The sequence below is a fragment of the Artibeus jamaicensis genome, unplaced genomic scaffold (genome assembly GCF_021234435.1).
Source record: "Artibeus jamaicensis isolate MK-2021 breed Jamaican fruit bat unplaced genomic scaffold, CSHL_Jam_final scaffold_625, whole genome shotgun sequence".
NCBI classification, from domain to species: domain Eukaryota; kingdom Metazoa; phylum Chordata; class Mammalia; order Chiroptera; family Phyllostomidae; genus Artibeus; species Artibeus jamaicensis.
Genome location: NW_026522051.1, coordinates 3,402,603 through 3,423,390, shown reverse-complemented (window position 1 = coordinate 3,423,390; position 20,788 = coordinate 3,402,603). Strand labels below are relative to the sequence as shown.

General features: G+C 59.1%; 1 protein-coding gene across 5 annotated transcripts; it reads left to right on the top strand.

Annotated features, from left to right (window-relative positions):
- The first annotated feature begins 1,000 nt into the window (after positions 1 to 1,000).
- STYXL2 (serine/threonine/tyrosine interacting like 2) lies at positions 1,001 to 16,243 on the top strand. Of its 5 annotated transcripts, XM_053659298.1 has the most exons (8): positions 1,002 to 1,063; positions 1,332 to 1,442; positions 1,762 to 1,880; positions 2,438 to 2,563; positions 8,350 to 8,444; positions 9,124 to 9,355; positions 11,099 to 11,316; positions 13,056 to 16,243. In XM_053659298.1, the coding sequence occupies exons 4-8, from the start codon at positions 2,454 to 2,456 to the stop codon at positions 15,878 to 15,880; spliced, it is 3,480 nt and encodes a 1,159-aa protein (XP_053515273.1). In that variant the 5' UTR covers positions 1,002 to 1,063; positions 1,332 to 1,442; positions 1,762 to 1,880; positions 2,438 to 2,453; the 3' UTR covers positions 15,881 to 16,243. The 5 variants fall into 5 exon arrangements, with proteins under 5 accessions (XP_037023261.2, XP_053515273.1, XP_053515276.1 ...); XM_053659301.1 differs by lacking the exon at positions 1,762 to 1,880; XM_053659300.1 differs by lacking the exon at positions 1,002 to 1,063 and having other exon boundaries at positions 1,242 to 1,442.
- The last annotated feature ends 4,545 nt before the right edge of the window (positions 16,244 to 20,788 follow it).

Genomic DNA, 20,788 nt, shown 5'->3' with positions numbered 1-20,788 from the left:
AATTTGAGACGCGTGTAGAAGTAACATCACCGTGCCACACCCTCGGGACGTCATTGTCCCCTCCCCTCTCCCAGGAGTGCCCTCCGCCTTTACCTCCTCGTGGGACCCTGTCTGCGCACCCCCCTGAACCAGCACTTCCCGAATGGCTGTTCTTCCTGACCTCAAATACATGCTGTGAAAGGCCCTTTTATTTTTGAATTAACATCATCCATGCTCCGCTTAATGATTTGTCTTAGGAGGATTCCCCAGGAAATTCATTCATTAAAAGAAAAAAATTACTGAAGCCCACCATGGGCCAGGTGTGATGAGGTCCTTGGGGAGGGGGTGGCGGGGGGGTATCCTGGGGGACAAGGAGCACAGGGCTCCCCCTGTGCTCAGTCCCACAGCCAGCGGCCATTTCTTGTAGCGCTTATTCATCCGCATACACAGAATCCAGACCTTCCGAAGGCGATAGAGTAAAAGTAAGTCTTCTCCCAGTGCCGTCCCCCGCCACCTGGTTCCACTGTGCGGGGCAGCGCGGTTATTGGTTCCTCTGTTGTGCATTTATATTCTAATTTATATTCTAGTGTTTGTTCTCCGATACAGCCCACCTCCCAAAGCGTCTCTTCCCAAACACGTAGCTGCACTCCCACCCAGTGGGACACCTCCTCAGGCCCCGGAGGCGTGCGTCCCCGCCCGGCACTGTGTCCACGCCGTCCCCTCCCGGTCTCCTGTCCCCATGGTGTCTGCCGTTGGAATCCAGCTGGTCCTTTGAGAGCAGCTCAGCGTCTGGGAGCGCACTCAGACCTCCTCAGCGGGAAGAAGGGCCGACTCCCTCCCTCGGCCTCCAGCCGCACGCCGGGACGCTCTCGGGTGCTGACCGCACTCTGCCTAATGCTGGAGTTATTTTTGACCCGTGTCTCATTCCTCCCGATAAAACGATGAGCGCATTCATGTCTTCAGCCAATCGTTCGTGATAGTTTGTGTGTGTCAGAGAGCGCTCCGCCTAGCCAGGGAACGAGGCCATTTGAAGTATGCAGCTGTGTCGTTGCTGACTCGGGTCAAGTGCAGCATCTGACACGTAGTAGGTAGTCAGTAGTGTGGGTGGGCAAAGGGGTGAGTGGGTGGATGAAGGGGCGATCATGGAGTGTGTGGGACCAGGGGGTGAATTACTGGGCTTTGCTCTGATAGGAGATGGCGGGAAGTGATGTCATGGAGCAGGGTGGCTTGTGAGTTTATAGGAAGTCTGTGAAGCTCGAGGAATTTTGACATCGTCCAGGTTGTCAGCTGACCATCGCCGAGGGGTGATGGGATTTTGGAAGGGGAGTACCGACGCCAGGGTTCCTCCCCAGGGCCGTCCATGTCGACAGGAATGTAACCCGGCTCGTGAGCTCCGACTTCCCGGCAGTCATCCCGGCGTGTGCCCCACACCCGGGGGGGCCCCGCCCCGCTCTGCTCAGCAGGTGCCTGTTCCAGCCCCCCAAGCTGACGTGGGCCGAGGTGCAGGTGGTCTCATTCCTCTGAGCCTTGCCGAGGCTGCCCCAGGCGGGAGGGTACGGAGAGAGGGCCCCCAAAGGCTTTCTTCTAGGCCTCCCCACCCACAGAGCACAGACGCACCCCCCCCATGGGGCCACTGGCTGCCGGAGGGGAAAGCCGGCCCAGAGGGAAGGGGTTAAGCGGGCCCTGCATTCCTTCCTCCCAGAGCCTTGCAGGCCGTGGGGGCTGGAGGCTAAACTTAGAAGGCAGCTAAGGTTTCCTGGTAACAGCTGTCCTGCCCCTCAGGGAAGAGGCACTGAGGAGAGAGTCAGGCCCCCTCCCTGGTGGGGCCTCCGGCCACCTCATCCGGGTCCCTCAGTCCCCGGGAGGCTGCCCCTTGGTGTGGAGACTCAGGCAGTTCCGCAGTGAGTGTACTTCTCTCTCCATTTATCCAGCGGGCCGGGACCCAGGGCGGGAAGCCAAGGGCAGCAGCTCTGTCCTGGGGGTCGGCGCCCAGCTGGGGCTGGACCGGCTCTGGGAATTTCTCAGTCCTGAGCGGGGGTGGGGGGAGCAGTGACTCCAGGGGCAGCTGCCCCTCCCCCAGTGGGGACACAGCACGCGTTGGGGAGTTCATGTCACCCCAGAAAGGTCTTTCGGGGCTGGGGAACTCTCTGTATCAGCCTCTGGGTGCCCCTACTGCCACCTCCTTGCTTGCACCTGCCAGAGGTGACACCAGGTTGTCACTTCTTATCTCTTGTGACTCCAGGGTGGGTTCTCTGCTGGGCCAGCGCGTGTCCTGCTGTCCCGGTGACAGTGGCTGTGCCAAGTATGGCTTCGTTTCCCCCGTGGGTCCCCTCCCCAGGAGGGTATTAGCATGCAGTGGCCCTCCGTCCCCAGGTTTACCGAGGTGACATTGCTGGCAAGGTCCTTCCCCCCTCGATGCCTCCAGCACCGGTTCCCCAACGGCCTCTCTCGCTTACAGAGACTGACAGGCCATCATGGCGACCGGCAGGGACCCCGAGCAGGAGCAGGTCGTCCCCAGTGAGGAGGACGAAGCGGACGTGAGGGCGGTGCAGGCCCGGTACCTCCGCAGCCCCTCGCCCAGCCGGTGAGTGAGCCCTGGGGGTGTGGGCCAGGGAGCCCATGGCCGCCCACTGAGTTCACCAATTCCACAAGCAGGGAGCCCTTCCTATGTGTCATTCCTCCCGGAATGGAGACACCCCCCACAGACTGCCCCTCGGGGTGTGGAGTGAGAATCCGAGCCTGGGGTCAGTGTGTGGTGGGCTGGGGGTGGGGACCGCTGGACTTGGAAGGGGTATAGGGGACTTCCTGGGGGAGGGGACGCTGGGCCTGGGCCTGGGAGGGTGAGCAGGAGTCTGGCGGGTGAACCCGGAGGGCGGGCGGCGACCACAGGCTTTAAGAGGAAGGGGTGGGTCGGGCGGAGGCCCTGCGGCCAGGCCCCGGGACTGAGATGCCCTGACCAGACTGGGTCTTTCCAACCGGGACACGTGTCTGCCTGGGGGCGAGTGGCGGTGAGCCCCGGGCCCGTAAACCTGCAGCTTCCTGGGGAGTCCCCTTTATTTCCTGACAGCAAGGCCGGGGAGGCTTCCCCACCCGAGTGAGACGGGTGAGACCCTCGCACACACGTGTCCCAGTGGAGTTTGGGGGCTTGGGCTTTGAAACCCGGCCTCGGGTTCCTGCGTAGAGAAACCACCAGGGTGGAGAGGATTCAGGTGCCCACCTGCCTGCCGACCCGCCCAAGGCGGCCGGGTCGGTGGGCGGGCAGGTGTCGGTGGGCCTAGTTGTGGGTGACGCCGGCTGTCGCAGCAAAGGCTCATCTCTTCTTCCATGCTCGGAAACTTCCCGAACTGGGGCCTGAGTCCTGACTCAGGAACCGAGCTCCTGTTTATCTTGAAGGCCCTGCATTTCACGGCGTGCCTTCTAAAATTAGTGCTCATCTGCAGCAAGACAAGGGGGAGAGGGCGGGGACTCTCGGAGGTGTCCGGGCTGGACCCCAAGGGGGCCACTGGCTCTCCGCTTCCACTCTCCCCCGTCGCTGGAACAGCAGGACCGTGATTTCTCGTATGGAGAGTGGACAGTAGAGCTCAGGCAGGAGCGGGTGGGTTTGTCCGTACAGAGCCGGCCCCGCCACGGGCAGCAGCAGTTCCTGTGCCCTTTTCCCCACTCACGGGACACACTGGCAGCTTCCCGAGGGAGGGAGCCCCGAGTCCCCTTCACCAGCTGCTGTGTGGAGTTCAAGGTCTAGCTGTGTTAAGGGTTACAACACCCGAGGGCTTCGCTAAGGCTCCCGGTTTCCTTAGAAACATGATCCTCAGTAGGTTTCTGAGGTACGTAGACCAGGTAACACCCGGAGTCAGAGCCTCGGCCAGAGTTCTTTCCTGGACATGTTTCCACCCTGACTTATTTCTTCGCTCTGGTCTGTGCACTCTGCCTCTCGGCTTGGCGAGGCCGCCCAGAGAGGCTTTCTGAGCCAGTGTGAGCAGGAAGCCGGCGTGCCTGCTGTCGTTTCTAGTGTAACTGTTGCAAGAGTCTCAGCAGAAGGTGTGGTTAACAGTCTGAGAAGGGGAAGATACACTAATAAAATAGAATCAGTGCAGAAGGAGACACAAAAGAAAAAAGACACAGAAAACAATAATAAAATAATAAGAAAACAATGTGGGAAAGAAAGAATAACAAATAATAAAAAAAGCATAAGAAATAAGAAAATGGTAGACTTAAACTCAAATATGTAAGTAATTACATTAAACACAAAGAGACTAAATGCTATGATTAAAAGGCAATCGTCAGACTGGATGTTTTAATAGCCAACATACTCCTTACAAGATACACACCTTTAAACTAGAGACACACAAAGGTTAAAAAGGGCAGGAAGCTTATACTGAATTGTCCCAGTTAGCTCCACTCACGACTTCACGACTTAGTGACCTGAGACCACCGTCCTGTTACAAGGACAAGGGACAGGAACCCAGACAAGGGACAGTGACAGGGCTGGCCTTCTCTCCCTGATGTCTGGCCTCAGGTGGAAAGAGTTGAAAGGGGGGCAGGGGGTGACTCCACAGTGGGGCTGGAATGGGAGAGGCACTTCCCGTCAGGACCTTCTTGTTGGCCCCACACGGCCCCTCCGAGTGCACTTTCTCGCAGCCCCGCAGCTCAAGTCTGAGCGTCGGCATCCACGGCAACAAGACAGAAGTGCGTGGGTTTCCATGATGTGGCCTCAGAGGCCCCTAACGGACCACGAGGTTCTGGAGCAGGGCCATCTACTCTGCCGACACACCGGAGGAGAGTCAGGGCCCCACCGCAAAGGGAGCGGGAGGGTGGGCCCCTCTGGAAAAGACCAGCTGCCGCAGCCGCAGACACTAATGGAGAAAACAGCCTCGGACGCTGTTTATCAATATCAGACCCAGGAGACGTTGGGTGGACGGTACTGCAGGCAAAGCAGGAAGCACCGTGGTGACGGCCAGTTCAGTTCACTGGGGAGAGGCTTCTGGAGTGTCCGCGGTCTAATCACGTCGCTTCGAAATACGGAAAGCAAAAAAACTGACAGAATGACATAAACAATGAAAATTTACCATCTTTGGCTGAAGTATATTTCATACAAAACAATCTCAGCAACTGATAGAAGGAGGCAAAACATTATTAAAAATGTGGGCAGTTTTCTAACTGGAGATTCAGTCACGGGAGGTGAGGTGCCGCGGAGGGAATGCAGTCGGCAGTATCGTGATGACTCCGTACGGCGCTGGGTGGGCGCCAGACTCGCCAGGGCGGTCGCTTTGCCAGGCACGTACATGTCTCATTGCTGTGTGATGCAGCTGAAACGGAGAGAATGTTGTGTGTCCACTGTGGTTGAAAAGGAAATGTAAAGAGGCATCAACCGGAAGTTTGAACAAAACAGCGAACAGAACTGGTCTGGTTGGCACGTCCAGCCCACGTACCTGACACTGCAGAACGCACACCTTTGTCCCAAGCACATGGTCTATCAAAACAGGTTACCTGCCGGGCATTGCCAATATCAAGCCATTTTTAACGCTTAAAATTATGTACACTATGTTTTCTGACCACTTTGAGACTTGAGCTAGAAACGGATAAAAACTAAAAATGTGTCCTACAAATTCGGATGAAGATCACCACTCACTACCAACGCCCACTTACCACGCTATTTAAAATCAAAGCCGGGTGACGGTGAATGTGACCAGGACATGAAGCCAGCACACCCCCACTCGTGGCTATAAGTGTGTTCATCTGGAAGATGATTACATGGCGTCGATTAAACCCGGCTTGGAGCCCGGCCGGTCGGGAGACCACCCAGATTCAAGGGGGATAGACCAACCTCTTGAAGGGTCACTGGTCAGGGGCCACCTCTAGTCCACTGTAAGAGAAACTCATTAGCTGCCCACACAGACTCGGAGAGCCTGCATGTTTGGGCCTGGGGAGGGCAGCATGAGCAGGGACAGACCGGAGCCAGGACCCTGTGCTGCCCCTGGTGGCCCGGTCGGGCGATGGGCCAGTGACCCACACCCTTACACCTGATCCTGTTGCGGTCAGTGAATCAGAAAGCGTCTGTGACATTTTCACTCTGCGCCAGACCACGGTCTTCAGAGACCCAGCCGCGGTCCTGCCCCACGGAGGGTGGGGGCTCTGGTCCAGGAGCCAGACCCTGCCCAGATGGTTTCCCAGGGAAACGTCAGCGTGCACCTGAGACAGGTGCCCGGAGGGGGAGGGTGGCCTGAGAGGAGAGGTGGGTGAGGAAAGGAGCACTGGGCACCCAGGCAGCGGGCACGGGCCTCTGCCAAGTCCCTGGGCAGAAAGGAAGTGGGGGGCTGTCAAGCCTTGGGTCCCGGTCCCACTAGAGAGAGTCAGAGGGCCGTCCCTCAGGAACTGCAGTGACAACGTCTCCTTCTGCTGGCCCTGGGCAGCAGGGGCCGGCCCAGCGCATGCTGGGCGGAGTCCAGGCTGCTGCTTTCTCCCGGCAGAGACGTCTCCTTCCCGGCAGCCTCGCCGACTGAGCGCGCCCGCCATCATGCTGAGGCCGGACCCTGGCAGGGATGCCGCCTTCCAGCTCCTCATCTGCAAATCCATTCAGTGCCCCTGACTTAATCCCACTCTGTTCAACTCAGCTGCGCTCAGCACACCCACCTGCCTGCCCGCCCGCCCAGCCACGGCCGCAACATGTATTTTTAGGCACCTCCCTGTGCCGAAGCCCTCGTTGGAACGGGGGACCCAGCTGGGGTTGCCTCTACCAACTGGCTCACCTGCCCTGCCCAGGCGGCAGGGTACCTGTGGGTCGTGGGGGAGAGAAGGTCAGAGTTGGAGCAGCGCCCCCCTGTGTTCGTGACCCAGCCCTGCCCCTGACTGCCCGCTGGGGGCTGCAGTTTCTCATCCTGGAGCAGGGTAATAATACCTCCTTCTGGGAGTGGTGCCAGAACTGAATTCATGGAAGGCACTCAAAAATCATATCTGTTCCCAACACAATGGATGAAAGTAAACCGGGGAATGCCGTCCGCAAACTTCTAAACCGTGGCAACGAAAACAAACCCCCGTGGGTTTCCATCCACAAAATAGGTCAGTTACAAAGATGGGGAAACACATCAACTTTAGGTGTTTCAAAGCAAAATGACAGCGGGCAGGGGTTCCAGCTCTGGCTGATGGTGACAGCGCCCCCAGCCCCACTGGCACCGTCACGCTTGGGCAGGGTGACACGGCAGGGGGTCGAGGGCTGTGGGAAGTCAGCGGGGGCGGGCAGATTAGGGAAGGAGACCAGAATCCAGAGGGCCACCAAACCGGAGGCAGGGTGTCATTTTTCTCCTCTGGAACCCTCAGCCTGGAGGCCAGGCAGCGTGACCGTGGCGGCCGAAATAGCCGGAGGCGCTTAAATAATAAAACGTTATCGGGCAATAAAAAGAAACAAGTTATTGATTCATGCAATGGAATGGGTGACTCGCGGATGCCTTTCGCTCAGTGAAATAAAGCCATCTCCGAAGGACTCCATTTCGATACGACTCCATTTATATAACATTCTCGGAAGGTCACATACGCTATGGGGACATAAAGCCGGCCGGCGATGGGACCAGGGACCAGGGACAGGGAGGGGTTGATTGTAAAGGGGCAGAATGAGGGAAGCTCTGTGATAGAAAAAAATGGTGTCCATTAAACCTTCTCGCTTTTTTTTAACCTCTCTGGACCTAGGAAACTCTAAGCAGAAAAAGACCCAAAGGTTACCCAGCCCTGGAAAAGAGGGGGCTCCACCCGGAGGAGGACACCCACCCCTATAGTGTGGTCCTAACTCTGTCCCGCCCGTGACTCACCAGGTTCCCCCAAGGTCCCTGGGCGGCCTCTGCTGAACTCTTTCCGGGAAACGGCACCGACGTCCTCCTCAGCTGCTTCATCCCGTCCTGGCCCAGGCTGGCCCTGGGGGTCCCCGTCCCTGCAGCAGGTCTCTCGTTGCCCCGGCGATGCTCCAGCCCTGCATCCTCAGCCCCTCCCTTACAAGCAGGGCCAGGCTGCGCGGGGCACCCAGCCACCAGTCCAGTGGAACCCAGGAGGGGCGGGGGGAGGCACAGGCTCAGTATCGGTAACAGAAGAACGGGGGGCAAGAGGAAAACCAGCAAGACATCCAAGGGTGGGAACACAGTAGAGATGGTCAAGCCACCTCAGGGGGAGTCGCCTTAACCAGTGACGTGCCTTCCATGGCCTCGATGACCACGTCTGCAGTCTGAAGACAGCTGGACCGCTGACCCCCAGCCTTCCGCCCGCTCTGGCTCCTGAGAAGGCGCTCTCTCTGAGTCTGCTTGCTGCTCACTGTGGCTGAGCCCGGGTCTGGGTTTCCCACGTAGGAAGGGCCCCTCCCTCTCAGGGTCATCTCCTCTCTCTTCCCAGGTGCTCCATGGTCTCGGAGGCAGACACCGAGAGCATCTTCATGGAGCCCATCCACCTGTCCTCGGCCGTGGCGGCCAAACGCATCATCAGAGAAGGTAATGCCATCAGAAGCCAGGCAGGACTCCGCCTTTGACAAACTGGAAGCCCACAGGGGAGGAGGAGGCCAAGGCTTCCTGGAGAGGGGGCCGGTTTGTGTGGAACCCGAGCTCCTCCGGCCAGTTGTCCGAAAAGGCCCCGGGCGTGGTCCTGGCGACTGCCGCCCGGCCGAGGCTCAGGCCGGGGAAGCACAGACGCGGATGCCAGGGCCTGGAGTGGGCGGTGCCCCGAGTAAACACAAAAACTGCACGTGATTATCGGAAATGACCGCGTCAGGGTCTGCTCTGCCAGGGCAGCTGCGCTTTGTGAGAAAAGGGCCGCCTGCCCCTTTCGTCCCCTTTTTAGGAGAGAACTGCGTTCGCTCGTCTGGTAGATGCTTCCCCTTTGCACGGGGCTCTGGGGGAGGTATGAGTGCGACTCAGACCTAGTCCGAGGACCTCGGTCTAAGAAACCGCCGGCCGTCTTTAGGGAACTACGGGGGTGCGAGGGGAGCTGGTGTCCCCTCCCCTACATGGCCGAGGCTCAGGACCCCACGGGTCAGAGTCCTTCCTGCAGACTCTGCCAGCATTCAGCCGGTGCCCAGAGTCCCGGCAGCACACTGGCCGAGAGCGGGCTGTCCCCGAGGGCGGGGAGGCCGAGGTGTCCCCACTCTGATGAGGACCCTGCCTGTCCCTCCAGAACTGAAGCCGCGGGGGCCGAAGGCCGCGGCCGAGTGCCCGGGCATGCTGGAGTCCGCCGAGCAGCTGCTGGTGGAGGACCTGTATAACCGCGTGCGGGAGAAGATGGACGACCGCAGCCTGTACAACACGCCCTGTGTCCTGGACCTGCAGCGGGCGCTGGTCCGAGACCGCCAGGAGGCCCCCTGGAACGAGGTGGACGAGGTCTGGCCCGGCGTCTTCATAGCAGAGAAGTGAGTCTGATGGCCGGGCCCTGACCCTTTGTCCTGGCCCTGCAGGGAGTGCCCCAGCGAGGGGACAGTCTCCCATGTTCACCCAAGGCCCCGGGAGCTCCACCCAGAAAACCGGGGGCTGCCCGGCCGTCCACCCAGCCCCTGCCTTGGAGAAAGGCCCCAACCCCCCTACCTGCACCCAGAGATCCCCTCCCCTCCGGGTCCTTGGGGCGAGGTGCTGGCACGATTGCCCCCCGCCGGGGCTCTCTGTGACAGCCTTGCCCCCCAGGTGCCTTCTCTGGGCCTCCTCCCGCCCAGAGCTTTGCCAACTCGACCCACTGTCACCATTGTCCCCGACACCCATTCGGAGCCACCAGCGATGGCGACTTTGATGTGCATTTACCAGTGTGTGAAAAGGCTCACAGTGTAGCCAGAAGAGACTTAGTTTACACGGCAGCAGAGCCACCGGGCAGTGCTGAGTCATGTATGGGGGGGTGCGGGTGTGTGTGTGTGTGGGTGCGTGTGTGCCTACACGTGTGTGTGCGTGTGCAGCTTCCTCAGATGGATTCGATCCAGATGTGATGACGTGTTAATGGGGCTTCTCGCCAGGAGGGGGTCCTGCCGGCGATTTCTATTTTCTTTTTTAGGTTTCTTTTGCAAGGCACAGATTTCCTACAGCAAACATGCACTGTTGCTATAATCAGGAAAAAAACGTTATTTTAAGAAGTTGATCAGTGGTTTCCACAACAAACCCCAAAGCAGCTCACTCAGGTCTCATTCCTTCGGGGTCTTGCGGGGCATAAGTGGAACCAAAGGCTGGTTTGGGCACCTAATTTTTGCTGATCCACCGACGCCTCCCAGAGGTTCTCCCCGTGTAATTAGCCATCTGTCTTGGAGCAAAGGAGGGGACCTGGGCCCCAGGGAACGGTACAGAAACTGGCTGTGCATGGTGGGTCTTGTTCCACGTGGTGGAGTGATCCGTGGCCCAGAACCCGGTGGCCAGAGCTGGGTGCCGAGCCCCAGGGGACCAGTAATTAGCACTGTGGACGCAGGCGCGCTGGCGTCGGGGGCTGCAGGGACACCGGGAGTCTGCAGATGGCCCCGGCCGAGGGCCTCTGCTCCGTCTTGGGCTGCCCCGTCCTGGGGCCTGCTCAGACTCTGCCCCCCGTTCCCCTGCAGCCAAGAGGGCTCTGAGCTGGACCCCCGTCCCCGGGTCTGTGTGCTCCCTTCCCCGGTCAGCCTCGGGAAGTCGCCAAAGCTGTCCAGGGCATTTCTATGACCTTCCAACGGGAACAGAGCAGTATCTGGTCTACCTTGTCTGTGTGTTATTAGGATAAAATGAAATAACACGTGTGAGAGGACTTTGAGAGGCGGAGCGTCCGATGGCCTGAAGTACGCCTCACGGATTATCACCTTTGTCTGCCTCTTAGGAGTCTTGGGGAGTGTGCCTTCCCAGGGCCTGGGAGTTGAGCCTCGACAGCCCCGGACCATTGGAAGGTTTCCTTCCACATCCGCCTCCCTCTTGTCTTCACGCTGCCCTCCCCGGCCAGCTCCCACGTCTTCTTTGCTGGGACCAAGTCACTCGCCCCTTTTTATGACTGTCCGTGCAGTGAGCCCCGACACAGGGGGGAGCAGGGAAGCAGGCCCTCACCGCTGTGGCCACCTGGCCCAGCCGAGCTGACCCCCTGTCTCAGTGATAGGCACCGTTCTAATTCTAGTCTGGCAAATTAAAAAAAAAAAAAATCCCCGCCTCCTTGCCCACAGGAGCGTGGCTGTGAACAAGAGCAGGCTGAAGAGGCTGGGGATCACCCACATCCTGAACGCCGCGCACGGCACCGGCGTGTACACGGGGCCCGAGTTCTACTCGGGCCTGGACATCCAGTACCTGGGGCTGGAGGTGGACGACTTTCCCGAGGTGGACATCTCCCAGCACTTCCGCAAGGCTGCCGAGTTCCTGGATGAAGCGCTGCTGACCTACCGGGGTGAGCTGGGGGCGGGGGGCAGGGGTGCCTGGCTGGGCAGCGGGAGAAGCAAGGTGGGTGTGGATCTGAAGACCTCTGCATTGTCTGCCACGTCTGGGGTCACCTGTCCTCACAAGGTCATTGTCTCATTGTAAGAAGGAGGTAGGAAAGGACTGTCGTGGGTCCGGTAGGTGCTGACCGAGGAGCCAGAGGGTGTCGGCTGCTGTTCCCAGCCTGGGGACGGGAGGTCAGGGTGGGACGCACACAGGGCTGCTGGCTGTGGCCTCTCCAGTGGCAGTGAGGGCGGAGAAACGGACAGGAAAAGGGAAAGAACGTGCGGTACTCTCGTGAAGCAGAGCGCGTGCCTGGGTGATGTGTCAGAGTGACAGGGAGGAGGAGCACCTGGCGGAGGACAGGGGCAGAGCAAAGACCCGGAGGGGGGTAGGCTTGTTCAGGAGCCGCGGGCGGCCCAGATGAGCCCTTGGGGTGGGGCTGAGGGTACAGGGCCCCGGTGTGCAGAGAGGTAAAGGCCAAGGCCGGGGTTGAAAAGGGGCCTTGACAAACGTCACCTCTTCCAGTCGGGAGGCTCCCCCTTGGGAGGCTGGGCAGGTGGGAGCAGGAGGAAAGCGGGCTGTGGCCCAAAGGGCGCCAATGAGAGACTGGGAGACTCGGAGACTTGTCTTTGTCTGTGGGGCGCTGGGGGCAGGGAGAGTGCGGGGTTGGCGCCCAGAGCCCTGGGGGCCAGGGGGGTCTGGACTCGCTGTGCTCGCTCTGTTCCACGGGGCTCCGGGCCGTGCCCTGTACCGCTGGGACCCCAGGGGCCTTAGCTAGAGACCAAAGGTAAGAGGTTGATCCTCTTAAAATTGCTGTGAGGATTGAATTGTTAAAGATGCGTGAGAGAACATTAAAAGAGGTTTGAATGTTGATTGGAAGACTCAGAATAGCCAGGGAAAATAAAAATACAATTTAGCAAAGAATATAACAGTGATCTTCGTAAAGGTTTTTTGTGAAAGGCCTGGTTCACACAGATGGGCTCATCACTGACCCAGAGTGTCACAGGGGGCCCTGAGTGCCTGTCACAGAGAGCCATGCGCTGTCCCCTCAGGTACAGAAGTTTTCAAAATACTAGAGTGATCTAAATAAACATGGAGCGAGGAGAGTGTGTGTGTGTATGTGTACACATGACTATGTGTGTGGTGTGTGTGTGTGTGCTCGCATACATGAATGTATGTGGTGTGTGTGGTGTGTGCGGTACTGAGCTCCCCGTCACTGGAGACACCCAGTAGCACCCAGATGGTGGATGACCCAGCCCCGAGCATGTGGCAGAGGGAGCCCTTCAGCTCCCCCTGTGCTTTTCCGTGCTCCCAACCTCGAGATTCCACGTCTCTGTGATTCACTCGCCTTGGCCTCGTTTTTTCTTTCTCCCCCTACCCCTGCCCCATTCTTTTATTTCTCCTTCTCCGGAAGCCCCTCCTCCCAAGATGTGCTCTCCAGTGCTTTCTAAAGTGGGGACAGTGGTCCATCCCTTCCCCTACTTTCTCCCCACGCCCCACCAGCTTCTGACGGCACAGAACACGTCCCCGCAGGCACAGGACACCCCACTGCTCCGTCCGACATTCGTGACAGGGACAGGGTCGGGCCTGGGCGTGCGTGGAGGGACACCAGAGGCCCCGTCACCATGGGACACCCAGCCGTCCGAGTGGCGCTTATAGAAAGGCCGCCCCGTCGCTGCCACCTGGTGACGTGTGTTTTCCCCTCAGGGAAAGTCCTGGTGAGCAGCGAGATGGGCGTCAGCCGCGCGGCCGTGCTGGTGGCGGCCTACCTGATGATCTTCCACCACATGGCCGTCCTGGAGGCCTTGCTGACCCTGCGGAAGAACCGGGCCATCTACCCCAACGACGGCTTCCTGAGGCAGCTCCGGGAACTCAACGAGAAGCTGATGGAGGAGAGAGACGAGGACTTCGGCCGGGAGGGGGACGCACGCGGGGCGGAGGAGGGGGACGCACACGGGGGGAGCCCCATCGGGGCCAGAGTGCAGGGCCTCACCGTGGAGGAGCAGGACGACGCCGCCAGCCACCTGAGCGGCTCCTCCCTGGGCAGGGCCAGCCTGGCCTCCAAGGCCCTCCCCCTTATCGATGAAGAGGAGGAGGAGAAACTCTATGAGCAGTGGAAGAAGGAGCAGGGCCGCCCCATGGGCACGGCCCCCCAGGGTGGTGATGGCAGGTGCTCAGCCCAGGGTGGGGAGGAGCCCGAGGAGGAGGCCGTGGAGAGGGTCATCCGGGAGTGGCAGAGCCGGAACGAGAGGTACCAGGCGGAAGGGCACCGGAGGTGGGCGCGGGAGGAGGAAGAGCAGGAGGAGGTGGAGATGCAGGAGGGAGAGGCTGGCTTCCGGGTGGGGAGCAGACGCAGGCTGACCCTGAGCGAGAGCAGCGCCTCGGAGAGCATGAGCAGCCGTGACAGGCAGGTTCTGGTGCAGCAGCTGGAGGGCAGCCGCCAGAACCGGGGTGGCAGACGCCGCTGCGACTCCACGTCCACGGAGAGCACCTGGGACATGTGGAACCAGAGGCTGCTGGAGATCGAGGAGGAGGCTTCCCGGAGGTACCACTCCCGGAGCAGGAGCGAGGAGGCGGACGCCCGCACGGAGGCGGGGAGCAGGGCGCGGGAGGACGATGAAGAGAGCGTGCTCTCCGAGGCCAGCTCCTTCTACAACTTCTGCAGCAGGAACAAGGACCGGCTCACGGCCCTGGAAAGGTGGAAGGTCAAGAGGATCCAGTTTGGGTTTCACAAGAGGGACTCAGAGGCGGGAGATGGCAGTGGCGAGCAAGGTGCAGAGGAGACCACGCGGGAGAAGCGCATCTCGGACGTCAACCTGACGGCCTACCAGGCCTGGAAGCTGAAACACCAGCAGAAGGTGGGCAGTGAGAACAAGGAGGAGGTGGCGGAGCTCAGCCAGGGGGAGGCCTCTCTGTTGGCCAAGAAGAGGCAGCGGAGGCTGGAGCTGCTGGAGAGAAGCCGGCAGACGCTGGAGGAGAGCCAGTCCCTGGGCAGCTGGGAGGCCGGCAGCTCGGCAGCCACCGGGAGCCTCCCCCTGTCTGCCTTCTGGTCTGCAGCCCCCTCGGTCAGCACCGATGGGGACACAGCGTCGGTGCTCAGCACTCAGAGCCTCAGTTCGTACCCATCTCAGGCCGTGAGCAGCGCAGGTGGATGCGTAGCCTCCGCCCCCACCACACCGCTGCCCGACCTCCCCGTGGGGCCGGGAGACACCATTTCCATCGCCAGTATCCAGAACTGGATCGCCAACGTAGTCAGCGAAACTCTTGCCCAGAAGCAAAATGAGCTGCTGCTGCTGTCCCGTGCCCCATCTGCGGCGAGCGTCAGGGGGGCCCCTGCAGCCGGCCACCCGGGGGACGACCAGGTGTCCACGCTCAGCGCGCAGAGCGCCTCGTCCCTGGGCCTCCCACCTCTGAGCCACCCAGGACGCAGCCCCGACACGCAGTCCGTGTTGTCTGACCGCAGCGTGCTGAGCTCCGGGACCGGGGGGCCAGGCAGCAGAGTGAGGGGGACCAGCAAACCTGTGTCTGGCCTCTTTGCCGACCAAGTCAACCTGAAGGAGCTCGGCCGGAAGGAGCGGGAGATGCAGACGGAGCTGAGGGAGAAGATGTCTGCGTACAAGATGGAGAAGCTGGCCTGCGACCACAAACGCAGCCACCTCTTCAAGAAGAAGAAGAAGGTCCAGGAAGAGGAGGACGGGGACGCGGGTGACAGAGACGAGGACACGGACAGTGCCATAGGCAGCTTCCAGCATTCTTCCCGTGGAGACTCCCAAAAACCGGACACGGACGCCGGCTCCTCTCTGGACGCCTCTGATCGCTATGGCTGCGGCAGTGGGGCCGGCCGTGAGAGGGACAGCAGTGTCACAAAGTGGCTCAATGGCCTTGGGACAGAGGGACGGTCTTCTCCCCAGAGTGACTGGTCTGGAAGCTCCCGGGGGAAGCACACCAGGTCTTCGCTGCTCCGGGAGACCGAGTCCAAATCCTCCCGGTACAAGTTCTCCGAGTCGCGCTCAGGAGAGCAAGACACCTCCTACCAGGCGGCCGACGGCAGTGCGGTGAGGAGCACTGCACGCTTCTCTTCCTCCTCCACCCGGGAGGGTAGGGAGACACACCGGTTCTCCAGGGCCCTGTTCAGCGAGGCCTCAAGCTCCCGGGAGGCCAGCCCAGAGGCCTCCTCGGGGGAAGAGTCCCCAGGGCCCCGGCGTGCGCCCTGGGCCAGGCCCAGGGACTGGGAGGACGTGGAAGAGTCATGCAGGGAGGACTTCTCCGAGTTCGGAGCCAAGAGGAAGTTCACGCAGAGCTTCGTGAGGTCGGAAGAGGACGGGGAGAGAGAGAGGAGGGAGCGCAGAGAAGAAGGGAGGTTTGCTTCGGGGCGAAGGGCCCGGTGCTGGCGAAGTGCGGACGGGGAGGAGGAGGAAGAAATGGACGACGAAGCTGTCATTGAGGCCTGGAGGCGCCGGCAGGAGGAGACCAGGACCAAGCTGCAGAGGAGGAGGGAGGATCAGCAGGGAGGTGGTCCCGGGGGGGACTGAGGGCACAGGGCACACAGGGCCACCGCCCATCAAGAGACAAGGCTGCACACAGCCTCGTCGAAGGAGCAGAGCTGAAATAAAGGGTCCCAGACAGAGGGTGGAGAAGGAGGAGAGCCATGGGGGGTGCCAGAGGGGGGGCCAGCTGACACTGTTTCCTGGCCTCCCTCATGCGTTGAACAGGGTTTAGTGCGGATGAAGCGGTGAGCTGGCAAAGGCCCCGGAGTGCGAGGCGTGCTCCAGGCAGAGGTTTTCCAGCGGGGCCCGGAAATCCACCCGGGCCAGTCTCACCCTGCTGGGCAATGCTGTGTCCTGGTTATTTCTTTTTCATGTTTCAGAGCTACATTAAATGAGCATGTTGTCTAATACGTCTTCTTCATTCCGGTCACTTTTAGCTCTTGGGATGTCAGGGCAAACATACGCGGCTTCTCCTGGTCCCACACAACACCACCCTCGCCGAGTCATTACAAATGACGATGCCTTTTGTGTATGATCCAGGGCAGCAGGAGACACTGGGAAGATCCTTGAGAGTAACAGGGCACTGGAGGAAGAGAGGATGGATTTTATTCTAGTTATTTTTAATATGTTTATTGACTTTAGAGAAAGCAAGGTAAAAAAAGGGAGAGAAACATTGACTGATTGTCTCCATACACACCACAACCGGGGATCGAACCCACAGCCTTTCGAGACGATGCTCCAACCAACCAAGCCACCTGGCCAGGGCAAGAGCAGGGATTTTATCTTGGTGATGGTGGTGATGGTGGTGACAGGTACAGGGAGGGCCCTTCGGAAAGGCACAAGCGAGCCATGGGGAGAGAGACAGGAAGCCCTAGCAGGAGAGGAAGATGGAGTTTTGGGAGACCTTGTGGTCCTCATTGCTTGTTCCTTCAGGGGTCACTGCCCAGTGCTGTGGGTCACCCCCTGGATCCCCTCCTGTGCTCTGGATGGACTAGGCTGTGAGGTCGCTGCCCTTCAATCTCAAGCCTCGTCTGTCCCTCCAGAACACCGGCTGGGTCGCAGGAGCAGGCAGGCATGGTTTGAGCATCGGTGGGCTGGGTCCTTACAGGGCTCCAAGGCATCCTGACCAATCAGAGCACTGGGCAGGGTGGGGGGCGGGGCATGGGGCATGGGAGGGCCCCGAGCTCTCTCTCCTCTGGGGCTTCGGTCTCACGCAGGGGACTCCCTGGGCCATGCCCCACTGCATTCCAGTGGGTAGCAGAGCCTGTGGTCGGAGAGCGGATCTGGAGGGGAGAACGGCCAGCAAGAGGTCGGTGACACAGTGAAGCGGAAGAGCCGGCACCGTGGAGCCCCGCCTCTGAACTCGTTCTCAGTGACAGAGAACACGGTGCGCCCAGCATAAGGTCCATGCACTCTCGGGAACTGGAGGTGGCAGGGGGGCTTTAGCTACGCCAAACCAACGAGTAGGGTCAGCGATCCTGTCTTACAGGAAAGAAATAGGCCCCCGCCTACTCCTGAGTTATGTAAGGTGTTCCCTTAAGAAACCTCCCCCGACAACCGGAGAATGGTGTTCAGAAAGGGGCCCCCCAAGAGTGGATGTTCTGCACAGAATTCTGAGAGGGGTGTGTGTGTGTGTGTGTGTGTGCATGAGTGTGTGTGGGAGAGCTAGAGAGGTAAGGAGAGAGCGGGAACGTTCTGGGGAGGCCCTCAAAGGTGAAAGGGAAAGTCCGAACACGCCAGCTGGGGAGAAACGAGGCCATCGGAAGGATGCTGTCAGGAAACAGGGCCCAGGCAAGTGAAGGTGATTCCGTCCAAATGCAGGTAACCCAAAGGGGCGATTCTTAAGGGAGCCCTTCTCAGAAGTGCGGGAAGACGCCAGCTGTGCCCCGGCGAGGGCTTCCTTCCCTCTGGGGAAGAGGCCAGAGCCGGTGCTGTGCTGGGCCCTGCAGACAGACCCTGTGCACTCGGCCATCCTGCAAGAGCTGAGACTGGCCCGAGGGGAGCCCACATAGGACGGGACCCAGCAGACGTCCGATTCTCACAGGGGTACAAAGTCCTCTGGGTGGGCCTCGCGGGCACAGAGGAGGGCAGGGGCCATGGCTGTGCAGCTCTGCAAGGCCACACGGAAACGAGCCCACAGCCAGGGCCAAATCTCAAGCCAGCACCTAGTGAGCTGTGACATGCCATCGGTGACTCGGGGTTTGGAGACCGAAGTGGGGGAGGGAACATCTCCAGACTCCCTGAAACGCTCATTCCCGGTGCCAGCTGCGGAGAATTATCAGCCAAGGGCCAGTAAGTAGCAAACGCAGCCACCACCTGCCTTCAGGCCTTCTACACAGAGTTACTCGTGTGAGAAAACTCTTCCATACAAACTTATTCCTATGGGTGGGACTGGCTACTCCTGGAAGCTTCCACTCAGGACCGCTGTTTCAACACACATCTGTTTTCTGGGGCCGCTTCTGGGGTCAGCCCTCCCTCTGCTCTGCCCCCTCCGTAGGAGCCCCACTGCAGACCGCTGCTCAGCCATGCCCCCTGCAGCCCCACTGACCAATGCAACTCGGCAGAGCCAGGGTCTGCGCCCGCCCCCCCCCACCCTGTTACAGATGGGGAACTGAGAATCAGATGTCATGTCCCGAGTCACAGCGGGAGCAGGTGAACACACACCTGGACCTGGCTTCTGATGGGTTATAAAGGCTGCTGGGGAGGTGGCACAGGGCTGGAGGGCGTGTGTGTGTGTGTGTGTGTGTGTGTGTGTGTGTGAGAGAGAGAGAGAGAGAGGGATTGGGCAATTCTCTCACCCTCAGTCCCTCAAACGGAAGGAAAACTGGCCCGTTAGATAGCCGTGCGGTCAGGATGAGCTAGGACGTCAGCCCACGCACAGACACACTGGTCTAACACCAGCCCGCTTCTCCAGACCCGCATTACACTCTCTGAAATCGAGGACAGCCGGGACCTGCCATGGAAGGTCTCCCGCCTCGGCTCCGTCCACGTGTTCCCGCTTTCATTCCGAGAGTATTTGTGGAGCCCTTCCTGGGGCACGGGCCTCGCTCTGGGCACTGGAAACGCAAACCCAGATGAAACGCGGCCAGGTCCCCCTCTGAGGAGTCTGAATGCAGGCCCGTGCGTCCAGGAACAAAGGGAGGCACTTCAGAGCCGGGAGCTCCTTTGGCTTGAAATCCCAGCCTTGGACACTTTCCTTTGAGTTAAGGCATCGGCCCCAGTTAAAAGGTCTGTGAATGGGAGAGGACTCAGTGGCACGGATTAGCCGATGCCCCTTTGAAACGAGACGGATACTGAGAAAGTGCGTTTTGATGAGGAATATCAAAAGGTCCGGGAACCTGTAACTCGTGTCAAAGGAAGAGCCGTGACAAGGTGAGGCCGTTTGCAAATCCAGGGGAGGCCCCCCACCCCCCCCCTTCTTGTCTATTATTTTAAGCCTCAAGATCTGTGTCTCCGAGCGGCCGTGAATGACAAGACAGAGCACAGTCCCCACTGGACACACTGGCCGTCCGCCATAGAATTTGCAGAAGGCAGCGGATCCACAGTTCGGCCGGGCTGACCTAGGCTCGTTGTTTGACCATGACAGTTGTGGAGTTTTAGGTTCACCGGGCATAAAAATAGCGACTCTGCTATGATTGTACACTGAGAGTTTTTTTAAAAATTGCACTTACTGTCATGAAATATCTTCATTACAGCAATACTAATCTGTGATATTAATGATGTGAATGAGGCACTTTGAACTCTGGCCTCGCCTGCCGGACTGCCAACTGAATCTCAGCTTTCGTCCGGGTGAGTGCCACGGGCCGTCACAGTTGGCCACCGCGTCCCCACGGGGACCCCTCCCTCGTTTTTTTCGAGACGCAGGGCAGAGCCAGCTACGGAAGGCAAGGAAGCGGGACAGTTCAATTCCATGGAGAGCGTGCAGACGTTTCCCCTAGCCCGAGTGGTGTCATCTCACTCGTCATTTGTGTACAGTGACGGCCATGCTCTGTTTATTTCATTATGATAGTGTCGCCCAACGATCAAGGAAATGTCACAATTGAACGACGTCAGACACTATTTTCATATTTGCTGTTGTTGTTAAATGAAATGATGTTTCCTGACATCTGAAGCTCTAAGAAGTCCCTCCCTTGACATTCCCCCAAGACTCAGGGACATCGGGGGCACCAGCTGCACCCCAAGCTGTGCCTGCAGCACCCCCTCCCCACCGCACAGTCCCCCCCGTGGCCTCCAGAGCCCGTCCTCCCCCAGCTTCGCAGGCCTCACTTGGGCTGGAGCAGCACCTTCTGCTTTCGAGACCATGCAGTCTCAGCAGGGGGCAGCGACCAAACGGAGGCCTCTTCATCTCCGTTCTGCGAATGGAAATGAATCGCTCAATATCAGAGAGCTCGGAAACACAGAGTAGGAAATCCACCTTAAAACTTCGACACTTGATGTATTCAGTGGATTGAGCGTGGGCCTGCCAACCAGAATATCAAGGTTCGATTCCCAGTCACCGGCACATGCCTGGGTTGCAGGCCAGGTCCCAGCAGGGGACACACGAGAGGCAACCATACACTGATATTTCTCTTCCTATCTCCTTCCCTTCCCTTCTAAAGATAAATAAATAAAATCTTAAAAAAAAACCAACTTGGACACTTGAACCCACGACCCCTCCACTGCGCCTTCTGACTGGTTTTAGTTCTAGTTCCAAAGCAAGCCATGAAAGCATTTCAGTTTTTTAACTAAAAACGTGATCAATAATTAGAATGTAAATGTGCCTTTTACAACATCGCTGGCTTTTTTTTTTTTTTTTTAGTGTTATGGGTCGGCAACATGAATTTCCACATTTTTTCACTCTCTTTTCACCTTCCGGCCATGAGAAAGTTGTCTATTTTCTAGATAACATTCTAGAAAATTATCAGTTTCTTCGGGGTAAATTCTTAGAATTTTCTCATTCAAGGAAATTTTGGT

Bases quoted from the DNA above. Each gene is read 5' to 3' on its own strand.
- STYXL2 (XM_037167366.2), top strand. From the start codon at position 2,454: ATGGCGACCGGCAGGGACCCCGAGCAGGAGCAGGTCGTCCCCAGTGAG. The intron at 2,564-8,349 runs GTGAGTGAGCCC...CTCTCTTCCCAG, and splicing joins CGCAGCCCCTCGCCCAGCCG to GTGCTCCATGGTCTCGGAGG. The intron at 11,317-13,055 runs GTGAGCTGGGGG...TTTTCCCCTCAG, and splicing joins AGCGCTGCTGACCTACCGGG to GGAAAGTCCTGGTGAGCAGC.